At 35.1% G+C, this 24,376-nt stretch overlaps 2 protein-coding genes across 4 annotated transcripts in view; one reads left to right on the top strand and one right to left on the bottom strand.

Annotated features, from left to right (window-relative positions):
- iqgap2 (IQ motif containing GTPase activating protein 2) overlaps positions 1-24,376 on the bottom strand; it is a 102,291-nt gene that overhangs the window by 40,450 nt on the left and 37,465 nt on the right. For all 3 annotated transcript variants that reach the window (XM_049470784.1, XM_049470783.1, XM_022667552.2), the window contains exons 6-15: positions 19,228-19,295; positions 17,817-17,930; positions 16,128-16,306; positions 12,731-12,818; positions 11,285-11,448; positions 10,918-11,005; positions 9,531-9,691; positions 8,322-8,488; positions 7,902-8,026; positions 5,868-6,031 (exon numbers count right to left, since the gene is read on the bottom strand). In XM_049470784.1, the coding sequence (XP_049326741.1) occupies positions 5,868-6,031; positions 7,902-8,026; positions 8,322-8,488; positions 9,531-9,691; positions 10,918-11,005; positions 11,285-11,448; positions 12,731-12,818; positions 16,128-16,306; positions 17,817-17,930; positions 19,228-19,295 (1,318 nt within the window). The remainder of the gene's footprint in view (positions 1-5,867; positions 6,032-7,901; positions 8,027-8,321; positions 8,489-9,530; positions 9,692-10,917; positions 11,006-11,284; positions 11,449-12,730; positions 12,819-16,127; positions 16,307-17,816; positions 17,931-19,227; positions 19,296-24,376) is intronic.
- Positions 556-4,588, top strand: f2rl2 (coagulation factor II (thrombin) receptor-like 2). The gene is made up of 2 exons (XM_007258304.4): positions 556-837; positions 2,271-4,588. Exons 1-2 carry the CDS (start codon positions 774-776, stop codon positions 3,314-3,316), a joined length of 1,110 nt encoding a protein of 369 aa, XP_007258366.2. The 5' UTR covers positions 556-773; the 3' UTR covers positions 3,317-4,588.

Raw genomic sequence — 24,376 nt, 5'->3', positions numbered from 1 at the left:
AACTGTTTTTAGGAACCCAAAATTCATTTCCAGACTCCCATAACTACATATTCAAAATATTAGATTGATCATAAAAGTTTTACATTTACAAAAACAGTCTATAAACAGTCTATAAATGTAAGTGTGGGTTAATTTAACAGTGAGAGACAAAATATCACAAATAAAATCCAGAAAATCACATTGTATAAATAAGAGAAATACTTATTTCTCTCTGCAAAATGCAAAGAAATTTATATAATTTATTTATATATATATTTATCTGGATTTCTTTCACTATTAAAATGAACCTACCCTTAAAATTAAAGATTTATGAGACACACCCAGTATGACAAAGTATGACAAAGAGTTCATGTCTTTGTCAGCAGGCAAACTTACAAAATCAGCAAAGAATCAAATAATTATTTCCTTCACTGTATGACTGTAATCCTACAGGAAGCAGAAGCAGTGGAAGGAAAATGAACCCTGTACGCAAAAGTCATCAGAAGCCTGTTAGCTGTGGTCTCCACCCACAATGCTAAATTGTATCCTGACATGTTAAACAGAGGGAGGAATTCACAGCACAGTGTCCTACAAGCCTCAACAGGAAGCAGCACACTCAACACACAGAGCCTGTGCTATCATGAAGATTACTGGAACTTTACTTCTTCAGACCATCTCCATTTCCTTCTTCTTTCATTTAAAGATGTCCTCAACCAGGACTCAACAAGATCTTTTCATCAAAGAAAAATAAAAAATACATCTCTAAATGAAAAGAACTGAGGAGAGAGACAAACATGTTCAGACTGCTTCTGGTCCTCTTCATCATAATTGTCCTCAGTGACTCACTTCAATCGGCACGTAAGTACGTTACTTTATATGGCTATTTATTCTTAAAAACCTCTTAAAACTGTAATTAGACTAAATGTATCTAATATAAATATCTAGACTGAAATAAAAAATGTTGTTACATTATGGAAAATGTATGTAAAAAAGCAGTGCCTCTAACATTTACTTTGATTTTTATTCAATTGCAGATGATAAGAGCTCAAGATATTTCATGTTTTGTCTAATAAACTTTATTTTTAGTTAGTAGTGAGGCAAAAACAAACTAAATAATTTCAACTGGCGCTAACATGATTATTTCATAATTTGGTAGCAGTGTCAGCTTCTCTGGGCTCAGAGACACCTATAATAAACTTTGTCCCAGCAGAAACGTAAACTGTGGTCAAACAAATCAGTATTCCAGATTTTTTTTAAGAAATAGATGCCATGTGATTCAGATTCAAATCATAGAACAACATATGCTGCCTTCAAAATATCATCTTTTCCAGGGATGTCACTGCATTTTTTCAAAAAGACAATGCAAAACCATACACTGCATATTAAAACAATAACACATAAGAGGGATTGCTATAATGTGTAATATTGGCACTGCTGTGCCGAGTGCTGTAGATCAGCACAGTAGTGCCAATATTACACGTTATAGCAAGAACCTCAAGTGTATTATTGCGATTATACCACAGCTTCGTTATTGATGTTTATTGAAAGATTTTGAGTTAAGGAGGATGAGAAAATATGATCTGTTTGGTTATAAACACTCCACGAGTTAAAATAGTTCCAGTGCTGCTTCATTTGTAGCTGCGCTGTTTGGCTTGTAAGCGCTGTATTGTTGCTAGGTTACCTGTATGTGGCAGAGTAATACATGGAGAGCTTAGATTAAAGTGCATTACCGGCTGATAACGGCACTCATAGAACACCTTTCAGCCAATCACACAGCAGGGTCAGAACTAACTGTGGTATAATATACATTGGCAGTGGACGAATAGGGTACAGGTATTGGACTGGCCTGCCTGCAGTCCTGAAACATGCCAATAGAAAATGTGTGGAGGAGAATTTTGACGATCCATATAGTTGTTAAGAAGTGTTTGCAGGAAGAATGGGACAAAATAACACCTTAAACAAATCAGCATTTAGTATCTTTTTTTTGCCGGAACATCTTTCTAAAGTGTTGTAAGAAAGAATATAAAGATTAAAAAGAGGTAAATTCTTTACAGTCCTAACTTCTTTTGGTTTTGCAGGCCTAAAACAGAGGAATGGATAGATATTAACAACCACACACAACATGAAATATCTTTGGTTCATACTGCCTGTGTTGGAATAAATCTTTTTATTTGCATTTTCCATTATGTTGCATTTTATTTTTTCCAAAAAAATACCAAATTAGTAATGTCTGAGATATTAGTTTTGAGTTTCTTGAGTGATGTTCATATTTTTTTTGTCTATTTTAACAGATAACAAGACCAAAAAAACGAAGAATGTTTTTCTAAAAACTTTTAGTGGGACAAGATCTGCAAATATTACCTTTAATATTAACTCCTCACAAGAATATATCCCACTCCCACATGAACTTGACATCTCCAACCATCACATACTGAACTACACAGCAGGAACCCTCAGCACCAGGATCATCCCGGTGGCTTATGTGGTCGCTATTCTAGTCGGAATCCCTTCGAACTGCCTGGTACTGGCGTGTCTCAGCGGTAAGACCTTAAACCTGTCCAGTGCGACCCTCTACATAAGCCTTGCTGTTTCAGACCTTCTCCTGTTGGTGTCCCTGACTCTGAAAGTCCACTACCATCTGAATGGCAACAGCTGGGTGTTTGGAGAACTTGCCTGCAAGCTGGTTACCGCCTGCTTTTATGGGAACATCTACTGTTCCATCCATGCCCACATGTGCATCAGCATGCTGCGCTACTTGGCTGTGGTCCACCCGTTCTTGTACAGAGGACTATCTAAAAGATCTTGCACCATCTTGGCGAGCCTGACGGTGTGGGTGGTCTTCGTCACGGCCATGGCTCCGGAACTCCTCGTCCGTCAGAGTTATGACCTCACCAATGTGGGAATCACCACGTGCCACGATTTTCTACCTTATAAAGATGAACCCTACAACTACTTGATTCCATACAGGCTGTGCCTCATTTGTTTGGGTTTTGTGTTTCCCTTTGCGGTCATCATATTCGCCTATGGATCCATTGTGTACCAGCTAAGCAGGTCTAGCTGCGATTGGGCGCTTTACATCAAGGCGTGCACATTGGTATTTACCATATTTTTACTGTGCTACACTCCAGGTAATGCCGTCCACTTGATACACTATATAAGACTGTACACAAGCCAGCAGGACGACTTCTATATTTACTTCAGCGTGGCTGTATGTCTCTGCTGCTTTCACAGCTGTCTGGACCCCTTCCTCTCCTACTTCATAACAAAGACCGCCAATTCCCGAGTGGAATTTATCTCCTTAGCGAGCTTTTCCCCAAGAACTTCAGCTACTGCTTGAACCAAAGGGGTCCTGGGAAGTGGAATAATCTGTTATCTACAAAGGAATCATGGGGAACCCCTGGTGCAGCTAGAGCAGAACAATGGCTTGCGGATGTTGATGTTTTTGTTATACCCAAGTTTGTCTCCTGGAAAAAGTGACTGAAAGATACTAAAAAACAGAGCAAGTTGTTTGTCTAGTTTCAGAGGCACTTAAACAAATGACGTAGTAAGATTACAGTCACAAAAGGTTTTGGGAACAAGTCAATAGCGTTACATTACAGCAATGTTTACAGACATATTTACGGAGTTTCACTATCACTATCACTATTTTTCAACAAAAAAATGCAAATCCACATGCTGCACACATTACAAAAGAAATAGCTGTAGAAAAAGAGGCTACAGTTACTAGGACTGAACTGTCTGCATGTGTAATTTTTAAACAGGGTTCATACACTTTTTATCCAATACATTTTCCAGACTTTTCCATGTCTTTGCCTACAATCTTTAAAACATTAGTGCAGATTAGGGGTGTGCCATATCGTATCGTACGTGATAATATCGCCAAAAAAATTTAATATTGTGAACATTATTATACCCTGAAATATTGTGCCATATCACCCACCCCTAATTATCACATCAAAATACTACTTTTTTGCCATTTTTAGCAAAATAAAAATTCACATTGTTCTTATTTCCCATTATATATCTACTAGGCACAGATTATCTGTCCAGTATCATTTATTTTACTTTAATCCTGGATATATGGAGATATTTGGAGTGCATTACTAGTATCATGACATTCTGGATCATTGATTCTGTTACAAATCTAATAAAATTATTCTTTTTTAAATAGCTCAATTAGCCATAATCATATTGAATGCAATAATACAATTCCAAATATTTGTGTTTTGTCATATCGCCAAAAGTATCGTTATCGTGAAAATACCAAGAAAAATCGTGATATTATTTTAGAGCCATATCGCCCACCCCTAGTGCAGATATAGAAAATACAACTAAAAATCCATCCATAGTAGCCTAAAATCAATTGTAATTAAATAAAAAAAAACGTGGCTAGCTAATGTGTAATGGATTTGCAGAAATATTAAATTATTTTTTTAAACCAAAATAACTTTTCTCATTCGCTAAACAGAAAAAGAGAAAATTTACTGACTTTTCGAAAACTTCCTGGGTATTTTTATTTTTCCAAAATGTATCCAGATCTGGAAATTGCTGTTTCCACAATCCTGTTTTCCAGTTTTTTCATTACTGTAAGAATCTTGTTTAAAATAAATATATTTTATTTAATATATAAGATATATACTGCCAAAACAACCTCAACAGCAAGCTCAGCTAAGCTTTGGAAAGAACATTCCAGTCAAAACCCACTCATGCTGACTGTAATTTTAAATCATCCTGGGACATGAATGGGCAAAGCACATGACAAAACATCTGCCTCCAGCACATATGCATACCATTCTGTTTTTAATATAATTTACTATCCGAGATTCTCAAAACAAATATATTCTAAATAAAATGAAAGTTAACATCAATGTAACATTTTATTTTAAGGAACACAAAAAATATAGGATTTTTTTAGGTCTTGTTTTTTTAAGGGTTTAATGGACTAGAAAAAAAAAACTGGACACCTGACATGTGGCAATCAATAATAATAGTTAGATTAATCGAAAGTGGCAGCACTTTTTGGTTAATGTGTGTTCAAGATAGAGGTGATCCATGTTTGGAGGAGAGGTTCTACTTTTCACTAATGAGAAACTAAAAAGCATCAAACAAGTTTGTTACAAGTCAACTTGTAACAAATGAGTCAACGTTTCACAAATGCATAGTACTTTTTTTGTAAAAACTAAAATATATTACATATGTGATTAAAAAATCTAATTAATCACAACAGAGTTCTGTGAATTATTACAATTAATCACATTTTTTTTCTTCCTTAAGATTAAGCTTTTGATATTGGGTATTTAAGAAGTGTGAATAATACTGAAATACTGAAAGAAACACTTCTTATTGATGCCAATCCCATAAAAAATAATTGTATTAATTCTGTGAATAAATCATGGAATAAAATATTAATACATTTCTTAATGCTGGTACTTAACTGTATTTTTGAGAAGGGGATTGTAATAATAATGTATTGTTGTTTTACACCTGGAGAAATTAAACGCTAGTCTAGCTCCATATTCCACCTTCAACACGTAAGAGTTACTGAGTTATATCATTAAAAATAAAACTACTAATTCATCACCAGGCTCGGTCATTTTTGTCACATGCTTAATTTGCGTAAAAGGTTTCCAGATTAACTGCATTCCTAAAACATAAAGCTTAATAAATAGTAAATACATTTTTACAAATGTTGAATTCAGGTGTTAATTAACAAAGAACAAGACCTTAATAAAACCCTAATTTTAAATCCTTAAAATAAAATGATTACAGATAAAAAATGAGGTAACTAAGTTGCTACGTGTGTTTGGATCAGCACCAAACTGAAAAGTAAAAACAACAGCAGACACAGCAGTGGATAGTGAAGAAATGAGATGGCGATATGCCAGTACCTTGCAGATAAGCTCTTTGGTGTGCAGCAGCAGGTCGTGGTAGTGTTTGGCTGTATCCAGGTTAACTCCCTGTATTTTGGCTGTGGGGAGGAGAAGAGCAGCGAGGGTCTTCTCTGGATCTCCAGAGTTCAGGGCCTCGTTGATCTCAGCAATGGCAATGACCCCTGCAGTAACACATACCGGTACATCATGATCATGACTGAGGTAACACATGTTTAAACTGGAACTGGGTGTTAAAAATGTCCTCTGTTCACAACAGACTAAGCAAAACGGGGGAGTAAAGTGTTCATTTTTAAATGTACTGTGTTCAATAAATTGTTAAAGTTTAACTCTCCAGTCTCCAGTGTAATATTCAAGAATCTAAAGAGCCCATAACCTACGATATTCTGCTTTTTTCAACATCACAACCTGCATTCTGTCTACACCAGCAGCCAGCTGGGATATGTCTGCAGTGAATCCTTGCTCAGCTAGATGTCAAAGTCAATAGACGATGATATCCGTACTGTAAGCCTGGATAAGTTGAATTTACTTAAAACAAATTGAGGAAACCGGTTGCCTTAAAAATGTTAAGTAATGGGCAATGAAAATTTAAGTTAGCATGACTTAAAAAATCTAATTATTACAACTAAAGGGGAAGTTGATTTAACGTTTTTTCTTTTGTATTTTTGTTATACTTTAAGACCGGGTAAGTTAAGTTTACTTAACTTTTTTAAAGCAGCCGGTTTGCTCAAATGTATTAAGTAATGTGGAATAAAAACTTGATTTAGCATAAATTAAAACATCAAGTTATTACAACTAAATGGGAACTTGATTTATTTCTAAGGTAGCCCAGGGGAAATCACTACACACTGATGGTGAGTGTTAGTCAGAAACTGTTGGACACACCCAGTATGCAAATAGATTCTTATATCTATATCACATTCCTATATCGAATTGATGTAAAATACCAACATTTAGTTGTAAGTTAAGTTACCTAAAACCCAACGTCTGGTAAATTAAGGCATCTTAATGTCAGCTTGATGTGGCATTCCAACACCATTAGGCATTAATATTTTGTTGTTTATGTGTCATAATGTTAAGTTATCCAAAGTCCAAATCCAAAGTCACCAAAACATCACATCCTGATCTTAAATAGACTTAAAATACTAGCATTTCGTTGTAAGATATAAAGACAAAAAAATTCAACATCTGGTAAATGTCAGAATCTTAACTTCAACTTGATGTGAGATTCTCAGCTAAATATCACATTGTTGCATCAAATTGACGTCAAACACCAACATTTAGGTGTGACTTATTTTAACCAAAAACCAACATCTGGTAAACAATGTAATCTTAACATCAGCTCAATGTGACAATCTACCATCATTCAACATTACTATTTTGTTGTTTTTGATTTGTATTATTAAGTAACCAAAATTACAACATCCCCAAAACATCACATCCTCAGGTCAAACTGAAGTAAAATACAACATTTACTTGTGAGTTAAGTTCACCAAAACCCACGATAAACGTCTGGTTGTTTTTAGTCAAAATGTTAAGTAACCAATATCCAACATCACAAAAACATCACATCCTTATCTAAGATTGACGTTAAAAAAAGCAACCACCATTAGTTGTAAGTGATGTTAATTAAAACCCAACATCTGGTAAATGTCGGAATCTTATTGTCAGCTCAACATGACATTCTCACATCATTAGTTTTTTTTTTGTTTTTCATCATAATGTTAAGTTTTATTTGAACTAAAATCCAACATCACCTAAATATCTCATCCTTGCATCAAATTGACATGAAATATTAAGATTTAGTTGTGAGTTATGTTAATCAAAACCCAATGTCTGATAAATGTCGGAATCACAACATCAGCTCGATGTGACGATGTTATTTTGCTGTTTTTGAGTCGATATGTTAAGAAACCATAATTTAATGTGTACCCGATTAGGTTTTGAACCAGTTTTTCTAAAAAAAAATAAATCTAGCATCTATCCAATATTAGATTCCAACGTTTTACTGATGTCAAAGTCCCGGGTACTTACTTTCATGCTCCTCATGAACCTGAAAGTTGACAGTGTCGATGCTCTTCTGAACATCGTTCCAGGTGAGAAACTCCTGTCCCTGAGCAAGAGACTCAGCTCTAAGGTTTATGAGAGTATCAGCATATCTGTGAAAAGTTAAACATAAAAAAGTAATTAATGTTAAAGTTTTTCCAAGTTGATCAAAAAGCTTTTAACTTTGTCAACAAATCATGAGCCTCAATATTTATTACCAACATGATCTGGACACCAAAAACACATTTATACAAGCTGTAAACAGCCTTGGAGTGTCAGAATCTGATTCTATAGGTCAGTGCTCTGATCAAATCTGATAAATATTTGACCAGATTTTACTCATCGTCAGTATCTGAGTAAAGTATAAAGTAACGGTCAGTGCTTGCATGGTTTCAGGGTCATGCATACCTCTGCATGTTGTCATGGTCGATGTTGCTGAATCCTAACGGAGAGTCTGAAAGCTGCTCAGAAACGGCCACAGAGTCCTTAGTGTCCAGCACCTCGTTTAAGATTGCTACTGCTGTGAGCATCTCCACGGCAACACACAGCTCCTCGTGGCTCAGACCTGCCTTTTTCTGACATAAAAAAGTGTGATGATGAGCTCACAGACATTAAAAAAAGGAGATAAAGAAAATTAGATTCTCATTTTCAGTGACTTTCTCCACATATTTTTAATAATAACTCTCACCCATAACCCCTCTGAAGACTAAAAAGGTGTGTTTCAGTATTTAATGTTTTACGACCAACAGACATGCTCCAAAATGACTTCAAACTCCACTAAAGGATAAAAAGGTTGTTTTCTTCGCTGATAATATTATTTGTTAAGATCCATATTTTTTTGCTCTGTTGTGACAATATACAGCTCTGGAAAAAATAAGAGAGCACTTAAAAATGATGAGTTTCTTTGATTTTACCAAATTGAAAACCTCTGGAACATAATTAAGAGGAAGATGGATGATCACAAGCCATCAAACCAAACTGAACTGCTTGAATTTTTGCACCAGGAGTGGCATAAAGTTATCCAAAAGCAGTGTGTAAGACTGGTGGAGGAGAACATGCAAAGATGCATGAAAACTGTGATTAAAAACCAGCGTTATTCCACCAAATATTGATTTCTGAACTCTTAAAACTTTATGACTATGGACTTGTTTTTTTTTGCATTATTTAAGGTCTAAAAGCTCTACATCTTTTTTATTTCAGCCATTTCTCTTTTTCTGCAAATAAATGCTTTAAATTAGAATATTTTTATTTGGAATTTGGGAGAAATGTTGTCTGTAGTTTCTAGAATAAAACAACAATGTTCATTTCACTCAAACATAAACCTATAAATAGGAAAATCAGAGAAACTGATTCACAAATTGAAGTGGTTTCTTTTTTGTCAGAGCTGTATTTGGATGCACATAATATTTTACCTATAATGGTATAGAATGGTATAAAGTTCTCACAAATAGGCTTTTTTTAACTTGCAAATTGACTCTCATATAAAAGCAATATAGTTATTATAATATGAAATTCATAAATATTGTTTTTTAAACTTTAAGGACCTTTTTGCTGCTACTACTAAAAAGCTTTGTGTATCATTAATATATAAAAATATCAGTCAATGTAAAAACTGACCTTTGAGCCATTCTGCAGGCTGAAGAGTTCAGACTGGTACAGGTTGGCAGCAGTGGGGTAGATGATGGGCAGCTGAGCCTCTGGGTTCATGAGTTCATCTACTGTCTCTTCTGGAACTCCACGCCGGATGGCAGCGTTGATTGCAGCCACGGCCTCCTGCTCTGTGTTAATGAAAAGAATAACATTGGTCAAAATTAAATACATTATTTTTTCTTGCATAGGAACATATTACTGACATTTATGTTTTATTATCAATGTTCTTAATTAAGTGATTTAAATACTGAAATAATTATATTAAAAAGCAGCTATTTATAAATACTTCAGGTATATTATTAAATCTAATCTTAGGTTTTGACTTAATTTTGGTTTGCCAATTTTCTTTACATTCCTTTTAATTAGAATTTTACAAATATTTCGAAAAACCTAGATGGTTCTAAAGAAAACCACCACTAACAACAAGAACAGCAACAAAAAAGCAAATATAATCAAAGATGTGCCTTTTTATACTTAGTGTAGCTTAGGGCTGTGCAATATGTTGTTTCAGCATCATATTACTTTTAACAATTCTTATTTTTATTATAATGTATCTACTAGGCCATTTCATATTGTACACAATAATATTGCCAAAAATGTTCCATAATAAAAAAACACTATATTGTGATATCATGATATTCTTGAATGAAGTATATTTTACATTTGTTTTGTAATTATTGTACCTAATTTTGCTTTTTATATGCATGCACTAGATATGATGCACTTTTGTTTTGTTTATACTGTTATATTTATACATTTTTGTTGCAGTAGTATATTCTTGATTTTTTTTTATATATATATTTTCTCATATCGTCAAGGATATAATATTGTGATATTATTTTAAACCAATATCACCCACCTCTAATATTTACCTAGGATCTAGTATCATTTATATTCTAGTAATGTATATAATCCTATATAGAATCCTTGATACACAGAGAGCATTATTCACATGCTGGATTATCGACAACTTGTAATTTCAGGTAAAAATTTCTAGATTTTTAAATATTGCAACCTAAAAAATATATGTTTATGTTTCAGAACTAGCAGCAAAAGTGTTTAAATGTGGAAAGCCTGCAGTTTTCAAAATCATGACTGCATGATCTGATTTGCTGCATTGCTGTGTCACGCCTCATTACACACACTCTCTCTGGAGAGTCTCTGGAGTCTAACATAAAACCCAGATGTCGTTTCAATCAGTAGTTTCTGGGCAACTAATCAAAAACATTATCAAAGCTCTTTTGCTGAGTAATGTCTCATTGCAACATGTAAAAACTCCTTTATTTCTACATATGAGAAACAATCCGAATGCCACTCCTACAGACAGTTACGTGAAGTCGGATAGGATGCATACTTCGTTTCTCAGCTTCAGCGAAGTCGTTGCAGGAGCTCACGGCCCTCTGAATCTCGTCCTTCTCCAAATGAGCTGCAGCACCAACATCCTGCAGAGAGAAACTTGAATATTTAAGTATTCCTGTAGCACACTGTTGCTTTAAGGCAGCAAACCAATTTCTGGGGTGTAGAGAGGTCAGGGAGACATATTCTAATGATTAATATACATAAACAGAACCCATAAGCTCCCCAAAAAGTTTTTCTTAAAAAAAAAAAAGTTCATGTCAAAGAGGAACGAGAATCTGCTCCATATCACTAAACCTGCAGATATTGTTAAATAAATTAAATTGCATTTATTTCACTTGTCACCTTTCATCTTTGGGACTCACCTTGGATTTGTGTTCCCTGTAGGATGTGAAGTGCTCGAGGTACCACTGGGAATTGGCCTCTGAGACTCCGAGAATGCCCAGGGCAGGTAACCTGAGAGCAGCCAGGAGAGCGTCTGTATCCTGGGTATCGATGGCCTGGTTTACCTTCTGCAAGGCGATGAGTGCTACAGAGACATGATTACAGTAATTTTGGAAAACTGTCCAGTACATAGCCACATTACACCTGCAGCGATGCCAGAATGCATAGAATAAATACAAATTTGTTACCATGTTACCTAACTTAAGGTTCTGAAAATATGCCCTGATAACATGATTTTGTTGTTCCTTAAAATACCTTATTTTTCGCACTATAAGGCGCACCAGATTATAAGGTGCATTATGCAACACTAGTAAGGAACAAGGGTGTTTTAATTCAGAAGGGTCTTCCTTTTAATTCAGAAGGGTCTTGTTGCTGGGGGGCATGAGCTGTGAAGCTAAACCAAGTTAAGTAAACAAAACTGTAATTCTTAAAAAAAAAAAACATTTTCTTAGGTCAAACGAGTGCTAGATGTTACTACACAGATTTCTCTCATGAAAACTGTTTATTTGGGTGTGTAAAGCACTTCTGTTTACTTACAGTAAGCTTAGATTTCCAGATTTCCACTAAGGCTGGGAGCAGTAGCAGTAGCATTAGCATTAGCGGCTAACCGCTAGCGATAGCTTCACGACAGCACTACATTGAGGAACTCTAAGTGTTCCGGTAAGCCAAGGCAATATCAGCCCCCGGTTCGTCCCATGTAGCTTGTTTTAACATGGTAAACACGCAGGCTACAGTCCAATATACTTGCCTCTAAATGACAAAAGAGATAGAGTTTAGCATGGTTAGCGGCTAATGCTAATACTGCTCTACTCTTGGTGCTGGAGAAACTTCACTGAAGCTCCTGTATAACGCTGTACTTCAACAGAGTGGCTTTACTGCTCCTTATCACCTGACTGATAAAATACATACATAAGGCTCACTGGATTATAAGGCGCACTGAGGATTATAAAAAATAAAGTTTTTTTTTTTTTACCAGATTTCAGATTTGAGCTGCTAGTAACATTGCATGTCCATGTCCTATTGCGCAGGTGCACACTGCAATGGCGATGCTGAAACAATATATTGTGCAGCTCTACAAGCCAGTGACTGTTTTATTTCCAAGAATATGAATTTCAAGAGAAATGCACCAATAAAAATGCTCCAAAATGAGATGATGAACTTATTAAATTAATTATTTTATTTGTGCATTATTTACAACTAAGTAATTATAATAATTTCAAACTGTTTTCATTGTAACAATTTCTGAATTGCAACTTCTGAAGTCTGCAGCACTGATGCATTCTAACATTACTGCAGTCTGAATGCATCAGTGCTGCAGACTTCAGAAGTTGCAATTCAGAAATTGTGCAGATATCTTCTGCACTCACTGTTGACCCCGTCCACACTGCTCTGGATCTCCTGCTGCGTCAGTAACTCCTCATACACGTCTCTCTCTTCAGTTGCAATGGATGAGCGCTGGACACACACAAACACAGAAAACAGAAATTAACTAGTGCTAACCAGTGGTAATAGCTTTAATTAGAATCATTTCAAATTTAAAAAACATCCAGAATCTCTATATCAAGCATATACAGCTCTGGAAAGAAATTAAGAGACCCCTCAGTTTCTGAATCAGTTTCTATGATTTTGCTATTTATAGGTATATGTTTGAGTAAAATGAACATTGTTGTTTTATTCTATAAACTACAGACAACATTTCTCCCAAATTTCAAATAAAAATATTGTCATTTAAAGCATTTATTTGCACAAAATGAGAAATGGCTGAAATAACAAAAAAACTTTCAGATATCTAATAATGCAAAGAAATCAAGTTCATGTTAAAAAAAAAATCAGTATTTGGTGGAATAACCCTGGTTTTTAATCACAGTTTTGGCATGTTCTCCTCCACCAGTCTTACACACTGATTTTGGATAACTTTAGGCCATTCTTGGTGCAAACATGTAAGCAGTTTAGCTTGGTTTGGTGGCTTGTGATAATCCATCTTCCTCTTTCCAATTTGGTAAAAAAAAAAAAAAAGAAAGCAAATTTTTTTTTTTTAAGTTGTCTCTTGTTTTTTTTCCACATTTGTTTCCTTAGTTAAGTAGAAATTTTGGTTACCAGTACTTTTTTTCTTCTCCTTATATTTTTACACAATTATCTAAAATTTCTATTACATATAATTTTAAAAATAGCCATGTTACTCCTATTTGCTTAGTGCACTATAGGCTCCTGTGATATAACCTAAGCTTTTATCCTTAATGACATTTTTTCCCCTTACATTACTTTTACTTTTATACTTTAAGTAGATTTGAAACCAGTACTTTTACACTTTCACTTAAAGAGTAAAAAGCTTGAGTTGATACTTCAACTTTTACAGAAGTATTTTAAACCTTAGTATCTATACTTCTACCTTAGTAATGCATGGGAATACTTTTGAAACCTTTGCATATATAGTCATATAGTAAGTTTACAAATCCCAATTTATATCAGACAGTATGACGTTCATGACTTTCCCAAAAAACTAATAAATCAGATCTCTTCTGGGATTCTCATTCCAGGTTAGTTAGCAAAGTCACAATGTTACAGGACATTAGTAGTTTGGGGGGGTTGTGTTATTTCTAGGCCTAAATTCTGCTGATTCTGCGGATGCAGGAATGCTTGACCTTGTAGGAGGCTCTAGGGAGAAGAGTGTAAACCTAAATTAGCTGTTTTTTGTACATCCCTCCGGAAAATCTGCTGTGTTTGCGCTGTTCGTTTCTCAGCGCTGTACACAGATGCTCTTGTAATTCTGACTGTAGTACATCATGAATAATTCTCTCTGTGCTTTAATGCTTAACCCCGGTTCACACAGCTGAGGGACTCATTCTCTGGTGTGCCGTAAGCAGCTGTACAGTGTAGTTTTCAGCATTTTGTCCTTGTGAGGGAGATGCTTAAATTATTTTTCATAGTTTAGCTGATGCAGCAGAAACAGAAGAGAAGCATTACGCAGGGACATTAAGCCAGATGTGAGAAATTACACTACAGTACAATAAAGCTACACTAGTTTATAGATACAATACACACTATAGAGGCACACACACAGCTTCACAGTCCATTGTTATTAATTGCTGTAGAGTGTTTCTTTGTCTTATGCAAATAAGCCAATAAATCACAGTTAGGGCTGGATATAAATTGGGCAGTATTTACTTGTTTCATTACGTCACAACCTCTCGAAATTAAATGTCACCCTGATACACAATATTATAATAATATTCACCATCCCATCTGTTATCATTTCACAGGAAAATGATTGATTAAAAACTATAAGAACAAAAGTGCACATATTGAATTGAATGAGTATACTTGACTATTTACTAGCTCAGTGTTTTTTTTAACCCGTGGGCCGCAGATATACAGGAATTCTTTTTTTCTATCTTGAAAAGTAAGACAGATAGTTCAGCAAATGTAATTTAAGATGTGAAGTTATTTATTAAGATGATAAGAAGTTAATTTATTTATTTAATTTATTAACATGTTTAGGTTGAGCTTGTTGATTTTTGTTGGTTTTGTGTAGTAAATTCACATGTATATTGTTTTTTTTTTCCAAAGTAAAGAGTAGATTTAGGTGCAGGATCAAGTGAGAGAATAAGGTGAAAAAAATGGTGGGATTTTATTGCCCAGTGTGAGCATATGACATGAAAAATCTTTACTGAGTTTGAGAGTAGCTTCCTGCTTTTAGCTATTTAAATTAGACCAGATAATGGAGAATGCAGCTTTGGAAGGATTTTTTTTTATTAAACCAATAGTTTTACCTTCTTATCTACTGAAAAATTGCAGAATAACTTCTTTGTCTGATTTAAATTTGTGTACAGTTTTTTTAAGGGAGAGTGGTGAGGGTGGGTTTGTGAGTGCTAGGGGTGAGTGATATGGACCTAAAATAATATTGCAATATTTCATGGTATTTTTATGATAACGATACTCTTGGCAATATGACAAAACACTAAATTAAAAAAATAAATTAATTAATGAAATTAAATTGTATTATTGCATACGATATGATATGGCACACCCTTAACTGAGATATTAACAAATACAAGAAATTTGTCAGATTTGTAAAAGAAGTCAATGATCCAGAATGTCATGATACTAATAATAATAAACTTCAAATATCTGCATATATCCAGGATTAAAGTAAAATAAATGATACAGGACAGATATAAACTGTCTCTAGGAGATATGTAACTGAAAATGAGAACAGTGCAAATTTATCTTTTGATGAAAACGGCAAAAAAGTATTACCCTGATGTGATAATTAGGGGTGGGTGATATGGCACTATATTTCAGGGTATAATATCGTTCAAAATAATTTGGCGATATTATTGCGTATGATACAATACGCACACCACAATATGGCACACCCCTAACATGAAGCACTAGCAATAATAACAGAATGTAAATAGAAATGTACATTTACACACATTTTCTCCACTAACTGCGCCACATTGAGCAGATGAAAGTTTAGGGTCCACTCTCTAGTCTCTTATGTGGGACCCACTGGACCAGCTGTTGCTCTATTTACAGTATATACTGTATAATTCCATGGCCTAAACAAAGTAAAGCAACATTTGTCTGACTTCCTGCACAAACTTCAGTACATCCTCCAGTGATGATAAGCAGCTGTGATGCACAGAATAAGCATGCAGGAAATGTGGGACGTGCTTCCGCCCTTAGTCATGAATATGAGTATACAAGGTACTGAGCAAACTTGACCACATTTGAAACAGGGTCAAGAGTCACGTGGCTTACCCGCCCAGAGGCCAGGGCCTCTTTTCTCCTCTTGGCCTGACTCAGTGTGTCCTGATAGTCGTTGGCCAGCTCCACCTGGGTGTTCCTCAGCATGGCGTTTGGATTCTGCAGTGCAGTCATGGTGCCCTCAGCCTGGCCTCTGTCTATGGCCTCGTTAATGGCAAATACAGCAGCATGTACTGTAACAGAAAATTAGGAAATATATTTATTTAATAGCAGCATTTTATGAAAATGTCTAATTGTTTGATACAGCACCCTCCATAATTATTATCACCCCTGGTTAAGAAGTGTTTTTGGTATCTTATAAACTCTTTTTTTTAAATATAATATTCAAAACTTTAATTATAAGCTTTAATGGTACCACTTTAAAATAACGGTACCTTTATAAAGGGTTTATAAATGGTTTACAATTACTTTATTAATGGTTACTAATTAGGTTGTAAATGCATTAAAATCATTTATAATCAGTCATAACACATAATTAGAAACGGCGACAATATAGACGGCTGTGGGTTTACTATTTGGCAAACAACAGGTCATTGTTGTCCTTTCTATGTATGTGTTTTAACTGATTATTAATGTTAATTAATTTTTAAGGCATTTACAACCTAATTACTAACCATTAATAAATGAATTGTAAACTATTTATAAACCCTTTATGAAGGTAGCCTTAAAGGTAATCGCTTTTTGCCATATCACTAAGGATGAGTACGCAGAAAAACACCTCATGCACACTGTTAAGAATGTTTCTCCTCCAAAGGTCCTGGTAACCTTGTAAGGATACATGGGATCATGAACTTTTTGAATTATCATGACATTTTTAATCAGAATCTTGTGGCTTCTGCCCAAAAGCTGAACATGGGTCATCAATGGGTCTTTCAGCAAGATAAAGACTCTAAACATGTAACAAAACCTAGTGTCTTTATTTGGGGGAACAAATCACACATTAAGAAAAATATATTTTAAATCAAATCATGTGTGCCACAATTATTGGCACTCCTGGTGTTTGTACTTTGTACAACCTCCTTTTTTTGCCAAAAAGACAGCACTTAATCTTCTCCTATAACTCTTCACAAGATGGGAGAATAAAGAAAGAGGGATCTTCTACCACTTCTCTTTACACAACCTCTCTAAATCATCCAGAGTCCTGGTCTTCTATTCTGCACTCTCCTCTTCAGCTCACCCCACAGCTTTTCTATTGGGTTGAGGTCTGGGGAATGAGATGGCCAGCTTGATTTTGTGCCTTGTGAACCATTTTTGAGTAGGTTTTGTCACATGTTTAGAGTCATTATCTTGCTGAAAGACCCAGTGATGACCCATGTTCAGCTTTTGGGCAGAGGTCACAAGATTCTGATTAAAAATGTCATGATAATTCAAAGAGTTAATGATCCCATGTATCTTGCAAGGTTACCAGGACCTTTGGAGGAGAAACAGGCCATTCTTAACAGTGCACATGAGGTGTATTTCTGCGTACTCATCCCAAAAAGGGTTTATGCTTATGATTATAACTCAGAAAAGACATTCCTCCCAAACAGCTTGTTGGCATGTAATTCCACTTTAATCAGTCTTTTTTACTATGTCATCACATTTGCATATGTGTCAAAATTGTACTTGTACAGGAAAAAAATGTAAGTGGCTTAAAAATGAAATTATAAGCATTGATAGCCTTTTTAACAATTTGTCACTTACATGCAGCTTCATCCACTGAAAGCTCATTGGCCAGGATGCCACCTATTTTGCTGAAGGCGGGCATCTGAATACCATATTTCTCCAGTTCTTTTCTCATGTTACTGATCTCCTCCTCTGAAACAAGAAATAAAAGTTTGTCATTAGTTAGTTCAATTAAAACAATAGAGTAAAGATGTAAAGAGTAAGATGGATGATCACAAGCCATCAAACCAAGCTGAACTGCTTAGTTATCCAAAAACAGTGTGTGAGACTGGTGGAGGAGAACATGCCAAGATGCATGAAAACTGTGATTAAAAACCAGGGTTATTCCACCAAATATTGATTGCTGAACTCTTAAAACTTTATGAATATGAACTTGATTTCTATGCATTATTTGAGGTCTGAAAGCTCTGCATCTTTTTTGTTGATATTTCAGCCATTTCTCATTTTCTGCAAATAAATGCTCTAAATTGCAATATTTTTATTTGGAATTTGGGAGAAATGTTGTCTGTAGTTTATAGAATAAAACAACATGTTCATTTTACTCAAGCATACTTATAAATAGTAAAATCAGAGAAACAGATTCAGAAACTGAAGTGGTCTCCTAAATTTAACCACATTTGTGGGCCAGAGATTTAGCTTTAATTCACCTTTAATTTACACAGCTCCCTTAAATGGTCCTTTATTTTAAAAAAGTTCTTCTATGGCTCTCTCAAAGAACCACTTGAAAAACTAATATTTTAAAGAATAATTTAAATTTTAAGTATTTGGATTACTCTTTATTGATTTAATCTCTAGATTCTGGATTCTCTCTGTAAAACACAAACAGAAACTGCAATTAAATCCTCATTTACTTTCAGTTTCAGTCAATCAAGTTACGGGATCCCGGCCATTTCTTATCACGGTTGGCAGTTTGCCATTATCATATTACTTCTGCAGTCAATTAAATCACGCAGATAAGCGTCTGAAGCTCTCTAGTGCAGATCAAGAAGACTGGAGATGGAAGATAACTCCGTAAACACTGAGATGGTAGAGATAGATGATGGGAGAAAACACTCAATCAATGTCTGTGCTACGTGTTAGGCCAACTCTGCAATTAATCCGAGAACAGTAGTAAGTAATTATCTGTCATTAGCTGCCAGCGTGACTCATTAATCAAAATACAATCACTCTGCCAGCTGTGTCTTCAGCCTCTGTGTATCTGTCATTCAGGCCACTAGTGGGAGCTTCATTGTTCTACCATGCTTATGAGTATAGCTGGGTGTCATGACTGATTACAGGCCAGCTGTTTGGGGTGTAGAGTGTAATTGGGGTCATGAAGTTAATGTGAGATTAATGTTTTTAGGTTTTATATCAGTTGTCATGCATGCTGACATGCTGACAGTTGAAGATGCTTCATGAGTTTACATACATTTTAAACTTCTTTACATACCTGTGAAGGCCACTTTTCCCAGCAAGTCTTGGATTTGTGGAGCAATCCCCAATTTGTAGAGGTACAAACTGCAAAAAAAAAACACACACACAGAAAAAGGTAGAACATGGATCAGTACAGTATACAAGTAAATATTCAATTACAATCACAATCTAATCTAAAAAAATGGTAAATGAAATGAATAATAAAAAAAGAATCTGTTATGGCATAAGCACAATTTAATTTCAGTGTACAGTGGCTCAAATACACATTCATTCCCCTTTACTCTGAAACCAATAAATAAAATCCAGTTTAAATTCCAAGTGCCATCAGAAGTCACTTACAGTAATTAGTTAATAGAGTGCAGCTGTGTGTAATTTAGCTTCAGTATAAATATAAACACCTGTTCTATAAAGGCTCAGTGGTTTGTTAGAGAACACTAGTGAACAAACAGCATCACAATGACCAAGGATCTCATCAGACAGAGATATTCAGAGATAAAGTTGTGGAGAAGTTTAAAGCAGGGTTAGGTTATAAAAACATATCTCAAACTTTGAGCATCCCAAGGAGCGCTACTCAGTCCACCATGCAAAAATTTAAAAAATAAATGTTTTACAACTGCAAACCTAACAGGACATTTCTGTTCACCTAAGCAGCCAAGAGGCCCATAGTCACTCTGGAGGAACTGTAGAAATCCACAGCTAAGAAAAAGGAATAATCTGTTTGCTTGAGCTATTTTGCAAAGACGAATGGGCAAAAATCTCTCTACATATCTCTACATGAGCAAAGTTTGTAGAGCAATACCCCAAAAGACTTGCAACTGTAATTACTGTGAAAGTTGTCTTTACTAAGTATTTATATAGGAGGTATAGGAACACTTCTGCATGTCACACTTTTTTCAGATTTTTATTTGATTCGAACTTTTTTAAAAAACATCTATCATTTTTGTTCCACTTCACAATTATATGGTAGTTTGTGTTGGTCTATCAATTAAAATATATTAAAATGTGAAAAGGTTCAAGGGATATAAATACTTTTGCGAGCGTCTGTAATTATGAATAATTAGTGTATATATAGATGTTATGGCTGAGTAGTATACAGGTATATATATATATATATATATATATATATATATATATATATATATATATATATATATGGCTAATGCAGATACTAATTGCCTGATTGCTACCAATCCAATACCACAACTGATAAGTAAAAGCAATTAAGTCATTACTATCCAGCCAACACCCGTTAATATAATATCTAGGTTATATTTAAAGTTCACATGTATTTCTATATATAGTGTTAAACAGTTGTTGTTGCAACATTTCTACATTTTCTTATGCTGTTAAGAAATGGAAACATTTTAATCTATCAAAATTAAGATGAGACCGTACTGATTGTACTGAAGAATATCTTGGCTTTAAAATATCTAATAAAATACAAATACAAGATCAATATATTACACTCTAATCTAGACCAGGGACATAAAACATCAATGAGAAACCCTTATCTACACAGTAACTGAGTGTATCTGAGTGTGTAGTGCTGTAATAGCATGGTTCCTTACACTAGAGGTCAGCATGCAGTAGGTCTACTCTCTGCAGCAGATGAAGTAGAGGAAAGTTGTGCAGAGAGCGGCTGTTACAGGTGTCTGGAAACTGCATTAAACTTTCATCTACTCACTGATGGGGGATAAGTAGGTCATGAATTATTGAATTGTTTAGTGCACCGCGTGTCAGTCTGTGTATTTATGTGTGTGTTGATGTGTGTGTGTGTTTGTGGTAGATAAGCCAGCTTCCGTCTTCTACCTTTGACCGTTCAAGACAATAGATAGACACAGGAGAGACTGAGGCGTTCTTGATTGTAGCCTCCAATCAGCAGAAGGAACAAAGGGCATGATGGTTAACCCTCTGGCTCAGGAGAACTGGGCTACAACTGAATCTGGCAGACGTACAGTAATGAACCTGTTTACAGGCCTTGTACTAACAAAGAGGCGTGAGCTAGAACTGCCTCTTCCACAGAAGTTTTTCACAGCATTGGAATTCTGAAAGCAAATAACTTCAGTATTTAAGTTTGGACCACAGGAAGAACCTGTATGACTACATATAGGAGAACATATAATTTGGGCAGAATTTTGAGTCCAGGGTAGATTACAGTCTTGGGGTAAAGAGGCAGGACTTAAAGGAGAACTCTGACGTGAAATTTTTCTGACTTTTGGTGTAGTAATTCATGATAAAGAGTACTAACCCTTGTTAAAAAGCCCACCTCTATTCTCCTGCAGCTTTCTGAAATCCAGTAATTTTGTTCAGTTTGTCCAAACTGGCTAGAATGGGTTTTAATGGGGCATATTTTGCCCTGCAGATAAATCGCTTTTTACACCGTTATCCAGATTCAAATTAAGAACAATAAATCAGTGGTGTGCAGTATTTGAGTAATATTGTATAAATTAAGTAATTGTAATTAGGTAATATCGTATGCAGGAATTAAGTAAAGTTTACTAAAAGAAAGGATTGATTCAGCAAAAATAAATGTAGTAAAGTTTACTAAAAGAAAGGATTGATTCAGCAAAATAAATTAAGTAAAGTTCACTAAAAGAAAGGATTGACTGAAGTTCAGTTCATTTATTTATTCTATGTAACATTTAAGTCTTGAAACCGAGTTGCAGAAATTTATCTGAAATTAAATTTACTTTAAAAAAAGCAAATGCAGAAAGTGGCAAATTTTTTAAGTAAATTTTAGAATGGGTTTTAACGAGGCATATTTTCACCCTGCAGATAAATCACTTTTTATACCATTGTCCAGGCTCAAAGTAGCTCCACTTCTCATTGGTAGAGTCAATCAAAAATAATAAAAAGTATTAAAAAAGTACAGTAAAATTATTTAAAAAAGTAGTAAAAAATAAATTTTACTCATATTTTTTTTCAGTGTAGCCTGTTTGGACAAACTGCACAAAAATTGCTGTATCTCAGAAAAGCTGTGGGAGAGATGAGGAGGGCTACTCAACAAAGGTTTTCCATGAACTAGGCTGATGTGGTTTATATTCTGTTATACCTATTTAGCTCTATTTTATCTTCTCATCCAGTGAGTAAACTATTCAGCCACTCTCTCAGCAGATAAATATAATCAGCGCTATGCTGATAGCTGAAGTTATTTTACGCTTTTAGCCATTTCCTGTTCTCAGAGGGATTTTCTCTGGATCTTTGTTGCTCTGCTCTCAAGGCTGCTTAGTCCAGCTGAGGGTTGACTACAGGGTCAGGAAGGAAGCGCATGTGTGAGGGAGAGAGAGGAAGCCAGGCAGCCCACACATAGACTCAGAGAGAGAGAGAGGGAGAGAGAGAGGCTGAGAATGAATGAACGAATGAATGAGGGAGAGCAGGAACAGCACCATAAAACCCTTATTACAGCTGGAGAGACCTTCCTGTTGTCAGTTGTTAAACACACTGACAGGTATTTGCTAAGTGCACTCGTCTACACAAAGAAAAGAAGGATGTTCGGGATTAACTTCCACTGATGTGTCCGGCTGCTCTCCACTCACCCAACCTGGAAAATAACCTCAATCAGTCCTCCATCACCATTGCAGCTTTTCCATTCGATTATTTTCCACTGTCTGATTACAGATACAGAAATAGCTACAGACAGTCAACACTGGCTTCAAATATTAAGGCCCAATCCCATTTCACTTGTGACTCCTACCCCTTGTTTTCGAGTTACAGAGGGAAAGGGGTGAAATCCTTCTCCCCCTAAGAACTGGGCAATATATAGCAGTGGAGCGCTAAAGTTCAGCAACCTAGCTGCTGCTGGTTCACTATTTAGCTTTAGGGCATCATATGTTCGTATGTCTTCAGAAAGGAGATAGGTGGTGCATAAATTAATTATTATTGTTCATTACTTATTTCCTCTGTGATGGGGAGCTGAAATGAGTTTTTATTAACTTTTACTTTTTTACTAGCTTTTTTATGCTTGTTATGAAGAAAGTGGGCATAAAACATTAAAACTACACAATAAACTATGGAAATATAGAGGTTATCATAATTTGTAACAAGGAAAAACCTTACCTTACACTCTGCGAAAGGCAGGGCGTGATGTTCATTGCTATCTAACACCCCATTAATTACCCCATCTGTTTTCACTCTGTGTGTCTATGTCATTTAAATAGCAACAGAGCTTGTGAATATATCTACAGCGATGAGAGTCATGGTCTGGTGAGCTTTGTTCAGGTACATTTTTGATGTATTGCTACCTAGACAAAATTCAACCGTCATATTTTCACTGCACTAATAAATGATGAGAAATAATAATAATAAGAAGGACTATCCCAGAATTCTTCAGGATAACCTAAAAAATTATCAGCTAGAATCAGAGGAATGGATGAAAACAAGGATGCAACTAAAAATACCTATTTTCAAGGTGCAACTTCCTTTTTTACTTGTTTTGATTTCAGAACTCCACCCACCCCCAAAATAACTCAAAGAAATCTTGTGACCAAAGACTTCATTTTTCTTTTAAATATGTGTTCAAGTGAATCAATGAAAGCACTGTATTGCCATTATATTTATCTCTATAATGAATGTATGTAAACTATGGATCACAAATGTATCTATAGAATCTACTTCCCCAGCTCTGAGCTGAACACGTGTGGAGTTACTGATCATTCTCACAACTTCCTTTTTTTTACCGTATGAAGATGAATCGCTAGGGGCACTGCTGACTTTCATCATGTCACCGTATCTGTGTGTATGTAATGTAATGTGCTTCAGAAAAGGAAACAGAAACCACCTCTGTTAACATGTTTCCTGTAGGGCTGGGCACCTGATATCATAACCGCGTACACACGCCATCATAACAGCACTAGTTCTGCATCACTCAACTGACATAAACGCAGTGAGGACGAATAAAAATGAATAAAGAACTACTCATAAATATAAAAATAAAAATGTTAATTAAATAACCTTCATATTTAAAGTATAAAATATATGCATTTACACTAATCAGCCATAATAGTAACACCATAACCGTGCATCAGCTTTTATTACTACTGGTATATAGAAGCTCTTTAGGGTTTTTTAACTTTAGGGTTTTGCAAAAATAAGAATTTTAGAATTTAATTCAATTCAGTGAATTAATCTGAATTTGAATTTGAATTAAACCCACCCTACATGCTGTT

This window comes from Astyanax mexicanus, chromosome 22 (assembly GCF_023375975.1).
Source record: "Astyanax mexicanus isolate ESR-SI-001 chromosome 22, AstMex3_surface, whole genome shotgun sequence".
NCBI lineage: Eukaryota > Metazoa > Chordata > Actinopteri > Characiformes > Acestrorhamphidae > Astyanax > Astyanax mexicanus.
Note: the sequence above shows the minus strand (reverse complement) of the source record. Positions and strands in the feature narration are given on the sequence as shown.